Source organism: Coregonus lavaretus, assembly GCF_964263955.1.
Source record: "Coregonus lavaretus genome assembly, chromosome: 18".
NCBI lineage: Eukaryota > Metazoa > Chordata > Actinopteri > Salmoniformes > Salmonidae > Coregonus > Coregonus lavaretus.
Window position 1 is genome coordinate 37,456,576 of NC_140005.1, and position 10,236 is coordinate 37,466,811.

Sequence of the window (10,236 nt, forward strand, 5' to 3'; positions counted from 1 at the left end):
TCTCTCATTAAAATGTACAGTATACTTCTGTTTTTGCCCTCCAGATAATCTCTTCGGGCCTATTGCAATGAACATTGGCCAGTGTACTAACACAAGGTAATCTCTTGTTAAACCATCAATACGCATTAAAAATCACCCGTACAGCTGACCCACCGATTTGCCAATCCTTAAAGCGGATGTCGATGTTATCTTTAAGTCCTGATTGCTGCCAACGTTTTTCAAGAATACTTCACCCTCTGGTAGGTATTATCATCTGAACCAATTTATCCTGCTTTTTTAGTAGACTCTTGGTGATTTATTTATGATTTACAATCACTCCGTGCAACTGAAGTAAAGTATTTCCTCGTTTACCACGGCAAATCTACTGTGGCAATTTACACGACACCTTGTATGAATGGAAAACTACTGTTGGTGTAGCCTATTTTTATAATTTTTTCGTTTCCAATTTATGTAATCCATTAATTACAACTTGTCTTTAAACATAAAGTTGTCTTAAAGGTATATTTCGGTATGTTGGCAATGAGGCCCTTTATCTACTTCCCCAGAGTCAGATGAACTGGCGGATACCATTTTTATGTCTCTGCGTGCAGTTTGAAGGAAGTTGCTAACTAACGCTAGCGCAATTGCTAACTAGCGTTAGCGCAATGACTGGAAGTCTATGGGTATCTGCTAGAATGCATGCTGGTAGATACCCATAGACTTCCAGTCATTGTGCTAATGCTAGTTAGCATTGGCTCACGAAACGACCTCTAACTTCCTTCATACTGGACACAGAGACATACAAATGGTATCCACAAGTTCATCTGACTCTGGGGAAGTAGATAAACATCATCATTGCCAAAATACCAAAGTATCCCTTTAAATTATGGTTTTCTTATCAAGATCATGGGAAAATATCCCTGGACTGTCTATATTTGAAATGTGTAGGCTAATAAATCAAGTTAATCGTGATTAGGCGTATAATCTATATTTTTTATCAAATGAAAATGTAGTCTATTAAAGTTAGTTCAAATAGCACACATATTATTTAGCCATTTAAGGTTAAACGTTTGAACGAAATATAGGCCTACTACTTCTTTATTGTTATACTCTAATAAGTATTTTTAAATTCATCAGCCTTACGGTTTCCAATACTCCTGATAGGTTGATATTTCATTTGGGGCGTCAGAAGCATTTTAAGAAACTGACTGTAAAAACGGTTAAATCCCTGTGGATTGATGAGGAATTGAAAAATTGTATGGTTGAGAGGGATGAGGCAAAATAAAAAATAAAATAAGTCTGGCTGCACAACCGATTGACAAACGTATTGCAAATTGAGAAATCATGTGACAAAACTGAATAAAAAGAAGAAGAAATTACACTATGAAACAAAGATAAATGACAAAGAATGATAGTAAAAAGCTTTCGAGATCCTTAAATGAAATTTTGGGCAAAAAGGCAAACTCTGCTACATCATTCATTGAATCAGATGGCTCATTCGTCACAAAACCCACTGATATTGGCAACTACTTTAATTATTTTTTCATTGGCAAGATTAGCAAATTTAGGCATGACATGCCAGCAACGCTGACACTACACATCCAAGTATGTCTGACCAAATTATGAAAGACAAGCATTGTAATTTTGAATTCTGTAAAGTGAGTGTGGAAGAGGTGAAAAAATGATTGCTGTCTTTCAACAATGACAAGCCACCGGTACTGAGGATAATAGCGGACGATACTGCCACTCATATTAGCCATATCTTCAATGTAAGCCTACTAGAAAGTGTGTGCCCTCAGGCCTAGAGGGAAGCAAAAGCAATTCCCATACCTAAGAATAGTAAAGCCCCCTTTACTGGCTCAAATAGCCGACCAATCAACCTGTTAACAACCCTTACTAAACTTTTTGAAAAAATGCTATTTCACAGTAAACTAATTGACAACAGACTTTCAGCATGCTTATACGGAAGGACATTCAACAAGCACAGCACCTACACAAATGATTGGCTGAGAGAAATTGATAATAAAAAGATTGTGGGGGCTGTTTTGTTAGACTTCAGTGCAGAATTTGACATTATCGATCATAGTCTGCTGCTGGAAAAACGTATGTGTTATGGCTTTACACCCCCTGCTATGTTGTGGATAAAGAGTTACCTGTCTAATAGAACACATAGGGTGTTATTTAATGGGTGCATGCTTATTAGTAACTGGGATAAGCAATTTCCTAAATGTGTCAAGTGCAGCGTCTGGTCGCGCTTCCCATTACACACCATGGACCAACAAATATTGATTTACATCAACAACATAGGAATCACTACAAAACTTATTGTATGACCTCTTATACACTATATTAGGCACATGCTTTGGAACTTTGGGGTTCCTAGATATGGCTACTATATTGTGATCACTACATCTGATTGATTTGGATACTGCTTTCAAGCAAATTTCTGCAGCATTAGTAAAGATGTGATCAATACATGTTGATGATTTCATTCCTGTGCTGTTTGTAACTACCCTGGTAGGTTGACTGATAACCTGAACCAGATTGCAGGCACTAGTTACAGTTTGAAGCTTTCTCTTGAGTGGGCAGCCTGATGAAAGCCAGTCAATATTTAAATCACCCAGAAAATATACCTCTCTGTTGATATCACACACATTATGAAGCATTTCACACACGATATCCAAATACTGACTGTTAGCACTTAGTGGTCTATAGCAGCTTCCCTCCAGAATGGGCTTTAGGTGAGGCAGATGAACCTGTAGCCATATTATTTCAACAGTATTTAACATGAGATCCTCTCTAAGCTTTACAGGAATGTGGTTCTGAATATAAATGGCCACACCTCCATCTTTGGCATTTCTGTCTTTTCTATAGATCTTATAACCATGTATTGCTACCACTGTATCATCACAGGTATTATCTAAGTAAGTTTCAGAGATTGTCAGAATATGAATGTCACTGTTACTAGCACATTTTTGATTTCTTAAGCAACATATGTTAATGTGGGCTATTTTTAGTACTTTTCTAGGATGCTTGATTGTTTTTATTGCTTTACTGGTAAGCTTAGCAGAGGTAGACATGCTCAGGTTATTTATGTTAGTGCAGGGTGAGCTGCACACAGTGGACTTCCTGCTAGGGAACAGCGCCTCAGTGCTAATGTTATAGCTCTGGTTCATAGGCACATGATTACTGTATACAATAGCTGTAGGATCAGCAGAGGCATTCAGGGCAATTAGAGGGACATAAATTAGGTGACTTACATTGTGTCTTCCAGTGCCCCTGGGATAATGTGCATTTGCTGAAACATTATGATAACTCAGCGACACAATGGTAGGGATTAAATGAGCTGGGCTTGGGTCATTGATAAGTCGTTGTCTCAACGCAGCCTTATAATGCTGTGAAAGGATCCAGGAACCCAAATGATTTGGGTGGATCCCATCCTCGTTATAATACAAGCTTTGTTTCCAGAAGGTATCAAAATTGTCAATAAATGTTATAACCACAGAGCTGCAATAGTCTTGTAGCCAGTTATGGAGGGCTAAAATTCTGCTGAACTGTTCAATGCCACGATTGAGGGAGGCCAGAGAGACAGATATTATGGGGCGTTTGTTGGTGTCAAGTAGTGACCCAATTAGTTCTTTAAAATCCATCTTCAGCTGTTCTGAGCTGCCCTTCATAATGTCATTGAATCCCACATGAACTAGGATAGACTCAATTTCCTGATGCTGGTTTAAAATGTTTCAGAGCAGCTTATTGATGTCCTGTACTCGTGCTCCTGGATAGCACAAAGTTTTTGCTCCAGTAATTGAGACATTTCTCACCATTGAACAGCCCAACACAGCGGCCGGAGAAGGGAATTGAGAAATCCGCCTATTCCCACCCCTCACACAATTAGTTGAGCCTTTCACAAGCCCACAAGAAGCAGGATAGCGTACGCCCGCTGCTCCCGGCGATAGGTCCAGACCTCTCACAGCAGGCAGTGCCCTGTCAGATCCAGAGAGAGGGAAAGGAGACAAACTTGTGACATGGACTGTTCCCTTATTATTCACAAGGCTCCTGAATCCAAATAAAGGGAACACTTAAACAACACAATGTAACTCCAAGTCAATCACACTTCTGTGAAATCAAACTGTCCACTTAGGAAGCAACACTGATTGACAATAAATTTCACATGCTGTTGTGCAAATGGAATAGACAACAGGTGGAAATTATAGGCAATTAGCAAGACACCCCCAATAAAGAAGTGGTTCTGCAGGTGGTGACCACAGACCACTTCTCAGTTCCTATGCTTCCTGGCTGATGTTTTGGTCACTTTTGAATGCTGGCGGTGCTTTCACTCTAGTGGTAGCATTAGATGGAGTCTACAACCCACACAAGTGGCTCAGGTAGTGCAGCTCATCCAGGATGGCACATCAATACGAGTTGTGGCAAGAAGGTTTGTTGTGTCTGTCAGCGTAGTGTCCAGAGCATGGAGGCGCTACCAGGAGACAGGCCAGTACATCAGGAGACGTGGAGGAGGCCGTAGGAGGGCAACAACCCAGCAGCAGGACCGCTACCTCTGCCTTTGTGCAAGGAGGAGCAGGAGGAGCACTGCCAGAGCCCTGCAAAATGACCTCCAGCAGGCCACAAATGTGCATGTGTCTGCTCAAACGGTCAGAAACAGACTCCATGAGGGTGGTATGAGGGCCCGACGTCCACAGGTGGGGGTTGTGCTTACAGCCCAACACCGTGCAGGACGTTTGGCATTTGCCAGAGAACACCAAGATTGGCAAATTCGCCACTGGCGCCCTGTGCTCTTCACAGATGAAAGCAGGTTCACACTGAGCACATGTGACAGACGTGACAGAGTCTGGAGACGCCGTGGAGAACGTTCTGCTGCTTGCAACATCCTCCAGTATGACCGGTTTGGCGGTGGGTCAGTCATGGTGTGGGGTGGCATTTCTTTGGGGGGCCGCACAGCCCTCCATGTGCTCGCCAGAGGTAGCCTGACTGCCATTAGGTACCGAGATGAGATCCTCAGACCCCTTGTGAGACCATATGCTGGTGCGGTTGGCCCTGGGTTCCTCCTAATGCAAGACAATGCTAGACCTCATGTGGCTGGAGTGTGTCAGCAGTCCCTGCAAGAGGAAGGCATTGATGCTATGGACTGGCCCGCCCGTTCCACAGACCTGAATCCAATTGAGCACATCTGGGACATCATGTCTCGCTCCATCCACCAACGCCACGTTGCACCACAGACTGTCCAGGAGTTGGCGGATGCTTTAGTCCAGGTCTGGGAGGAGATCCTTCAGGAGACCATCCGCCACCTCATCAGGAGCATGCCCAGGCGTTGTAGGGAGGTCATACAGGCACGTGGAGGCCACACACACTACTGAGCCTAATTTTGACTTGTTTTAAGGACATTACATCAAAGTTGGATCAGCCTCTAGTGTGTTTTTCCACTTTAATTTTGAGGGTGACTCCAAATCCAGACCTCCATGGGTTGATACATTTGATTTCCATTGATAATTTTTTTTTGTGATTTTGTTGTCAGCACATTCAACTATGTAAAGAAAAAAGTATTTAATAAGATTATTTCATTCATTCAGATCTAGGATGTGTTGTTTAAGTGTTCCCTTTATTTTTTTGAGCAGTGTATATGATACATCCATGATCTATGGAGCTACCAAGTCCCAATATCCACTATTCATTAGAAACATATAATTGGGTTTTTATAAAACCATTACATCTGGCTGAGAATTAGTTTTGTAGAATGTGGAGGCCATGTATGCATCCCAAATGGCCCCCTATTCACTATACTGTATAGTGCACTATTTTTGACCAGAGCTATGGGCACCATAGGGAATAGGGTGCCATTTGGGACGCAACCCCTTTGTTCTTTTCCTGTCAGCACACTGGTGATTTTCATCTCCATTTGATTTCACCTCATACTACAGTAATTACGGTAAGATTATTCCTCACTCATTATACAAAAGCATCAAGCTAAATCATCCTGTGGGACATTTAAACAGATTTATATGTGCAAAATCTCAAAAGTAAATGGTGTAATTACAGACAGAGAAATAAAAGGGACAGTTTTATGGGCTATTTCCTTGACGAGAGAGATGACGTTATTTCAGATGTTCTGAACGGCCGGGACGATGACCTGCAGGTGGATAGTTCACTACAGCAGACGGCGAGGACAGACACTGCCTACGGTTCAGTGGTCCGTGAAGGAAACGGAGGAAGAGTAATGGCTTTGGTGTCACTTATTACCAAACAATAGTTTATTTGAGTAAGACACAGGTTCAGTTCATTTAGAACCAGGCCAAGTGACATAATCTGCCCTACTTTTGCTGATTTATGATCAGATGTCAAACAAACTTTCACGCACATCTCCCCTGTTGATTTAGCTATGCAGGATTTCTCTCCTGAATAATTAGTTGGGGTCCAGGATTGTGAGAGTAGCTGGCGGTGTGTGTGTATGTCAGTGTGTGAGTGTCTGTCTGTGTGTGTTTCAATTAATCTGTGTATGTGTGTGCCTGCATATGTGTGTACATTTACATTACATTACATTTTAGTCATTTAGCAGATGCTCTTATCCAGAGCGACTTACAGTTAGTGAGTGCATACATTTTCATACTGGTCCCCCCCATTAACAGAAGACAACAGTTTGCAGTCACATTAAAATGTTTTATTAAATCTGTCAGAGGGTGTTTAGATGGTCTCCTGGGTGGGGGCTCGTAGCCGTCGGCCCTATCAACCTTCGCCCCGGTGTCGTCCCCTGAGGGCTTGGCTGCAATGCTCCATCAGTTTGCCAAACTCAAACTTGGGCTTCTTCAGCATCTTAACCTTCCTGACGTAGACATTGTGGAGGGGGTAGATGGACTGGCAGGCCTTCTCAATGTCCTTGCCAACAGAGTCAGGGATCAGCTTGTTGACGACTTCCTTCAGGTCGTTAGTCTGGACCTCACGGGTCATGATCTCCATCATCTTCTTCCTGATCTGACGGACCTGCTGGTGCTGGGCGTACGATGTCTTCCTGATCTGGTTGGTGCACTTCTTTGTGAAGCCAACGCAGAACAGACGCAGGAGGTAGCCGTCGATGGTCTTCACGTCCACATGGGCCTCAATCATGGTCTGCCACTTCTTGACCATGGAGCACATCTTGTCACGGGTCAGGTCCATGCCGTGGAAGTTAGTCAGGCAGTTCTTGCCCTGCACGTCTTCTGAGATCAGCTTGAACTTGCGGAAGGCCACCTCATCATTCTCCAGGTCAGCAAGGCTCACCTCGAACACACGTCCCTTCAGACCATCGGAGGCGATTCTGGTTCCCTGAGTCCTGGAGACCAATGTCTTGCCAATGTTGCGGATGTTGAACATTGCGGGTGCCTTGACATCATACCAGTCCTTCTTGGAGAAAGGGTCGACAATCTTATTTTTGGCACCTTTTTTGCTGCCTTTGGTCAGCCTCTTATTCTTGCCGACTGCAATGTTGGCTACAGGGAGTGTACGCGCTTTGCGGGTGTGTGTGTCTGAATGAATCTGAGTGTGTGTGTGTGTGCAGGTGTGAAATTAGTAATGACACAGGGGAGTGAGCCGTGGGGCCTCAGCTGCGGGGGGCAGAGTGACAGTCACATCTGGGACAGGTGCCTAGGCGCTGTGAACCATGTCAGCTGGCTGAGAGTACTGTAGCACTGCTATTGAGCCCAACACAGGCAACACACACGCACACACACACACACACACACACACACAGTGTTCTTATCAAATGAATCGTAGTCCTAATTCATCTGTGCTAGCAGCTAGAGTTAACATAACACAGGAAAATTGTATTCTCCATAGGAAGGTATTGTTTTCCATAAAACATATGACAATGTTCACAGTTTTGATGAATTTGAACTTGCAAGACAAAAGCACTGAGCCAGTAGCCTAAATGCCAGTAGGGAGAGAGTTAATATAGCCTAAATCTCAAGTGTAAATGTAAGGATGAGAAGTGGATGTTCATCATTGATTAGTAATGCCTGACCTGTGTCTATAAATTCCTGTCTGTCATGTGAACTAATTCAGATGGTGGTTGCTTCTAGAGATTAAAGTCATGTTTATGTCACTCCTGTGTGCTGCCTCTGTCTGGTCTTATATTTCGTATGTTGACATTCTACTCTCTGAACCCTCTAAATGGCGTGTTACACAAGTTAGCATTCACACCATTATTTTCTTTATTTGTATTTGTTTGCTCAAATTGGCCAATCTTCCATCCTGACACACACTGACCAGACCACTGTCAATATTTTATTTTTATTTTTTTTTATTTCACCTTTATTTAACCAGGTAAACCAGTTGAGAACAAGTTCTCATTTTCACCCACTTGGGCGATAAACTTTAATAATGTAAGAGCCCGGACTTGGTAAATATGTTTTGAAGATTGCGTGATAATGGCTCCCTCTCTGTAGATAATAGAAGACATTTTGCATCCAATGAATCTTCGTCCTGGCAGCAACAAAGTTCAGCAAACTCAGTTTGAGATTTACAATGTAATGGGACCCATTCCAACTTCTAAGAAAAATAACTGCAACATCACCGCAAAAATGGAAGAGGAAAGTGGAAGGGAGAAAAAGTAAGGAACTTGTCTGTCATAATTGGTTAAAGAAAATTGTGATAAATAAAAAATATACCAGTTTCTTTTCAGTACCAAAGGATTGACAGCCGTCCCATATAGATTGCAAAATAGTTGGGAAGAGATTTTTTATGTACCGATTCCATGGCATAGTGGTTATGAACTGATACGCAAAACGACGCCAGATTCAAAACCAATATAATGTTATTTATATGGGGGATACAATCTTCCCAGCTCTGCAGATTTTGCTGCGAAGAGACAGAATCATTAGATCATTTGTTTTGGTACTGTCCATTTGTAGCTTGTTTTTGGACACAGGTCCAGGAATGGCTGAAGGATTGCAATATTTACCTGGAGCTAACCGTGCTGGGTGAACTGAGAAGTCATAGTCAATCGATCAATAATATAATAATACTTTTAGCAAAAATGTTTATTTTCAATTTACAATCTGTAGAAACAATGAGACTAGAAGGGTTCAGAACTTTTGTGAAACATCACAGTACAGTTGAAAAATATATGGCAAATAGAAATCAAATATGGATGGTGTTAAGAGATAGATGGGAGGTGTTGAATGGAGCTGAAGGATGGGACTAATAACAACAACTAATAATAACAAGAAAACTAATGTAAAGCATACTGTGTCCATAATAAGTATATAGGCTATAGGTTGAGAGCTTTTGTGAAAGAGCACAGTTAGAAATATTTTTATTTTATTTATTTAACCTTTATTTAACCAGGTAAGCCAGTTGAGAACAACTTCTCATTTACAACTGCGACCTGACCAAGATAAAGCAAAGCAGTGCAATAAAAACAACAAACACAGAGTTACTATGGAATAAACAAAACGTACAGTCAATAACACAATAGAAAATCTATATAGAGTGTGTGCAAATGTAGTAAGTTATGGAGGTAAGGCAATAAATAGGCCATAGTGCAGAATAATTACAATTCAGTATTAACACTGGAGTGATAGATGTGCAGAAGATGATGTGCAAATAGAGATACTGGGGTGCAAATGAGCAAAATAAATAACAATGTAAATAACAATATGGGGATGAGGTAGTTGGATGGGCTAATTACAGATGGGCTGTGTACAGGTGCAGTGATCGGTAAGCTGCTCTGACAACTGATGCTTAAAGATAGTGAAGTAGATAAGTGTCTCCAGCTTCAGAGATTTTTGCAGTTCATTACAGTCATTTGGTGCAGAAAACTGGTAGGAATGGCGGCCAAAGGAGGTGTTGGCTTTGGGGATGACCAGTGAGATATACCTGCTGGAACACATACTACGGGTGGGTGTTGCTGTGGTGACCAATGAGCTAAGATAAGGCAGGGATTTGCCTAGAAGAGATTTATAGATGACCTGGAGCCAGTGGGTTTGGCGACGAATATGTAGTGAGGGCCAGCCAACGAGAGCATACAGGTCACAATGGTGGGTGGTATGTGGGGCTTTGGAGACAAAACGGATGGCACTGTGATAGACTACATCCAATTTGCTGAGTAGAGTGTTGGAAGCTATTTTGTAAATGACATCGCTGAAGTCAAGGATCGGTAGGATAGTCAGTTTTACGAGGGCATGTTTAGCAGCATGAGTGAAGGAGGCTTTGTTGAGAAATAGGAAGCCAATTCTAGATTTAACTTTGGATTGGAGATGCTTATTGTGA

The 10,236-nt window shown here is 42.0% G+C and overlaps 1 protein-coding gene across 1 annotated transcript; it reads right to left on the bottom strand.

Moving 5' to 3' along the window:
- Window positions 1-6,717: 6,717 nt before the first annotated feature.
- On the bottom strand, window positions 6,718-7,422 carry LOC311145752 (small ribosomal subunit protein eS1-like; the record flags this gene model as incomplete). The annotated part of the gene is made up of 1 exon (XM_084182039.1): window positions 6,718-7,422. Exon 1 carries the CDS (start codon window positions 7,339-7,341, stop codon window positions 6,718-6,720), a length of 624 nt encoding a protein of 207 aa, XP_084038165.1. The 5' UTR covers window positions 7,342-7,422.
- Window positions 7,423-10,236: the final 2,814 nt, after the last annotated feature.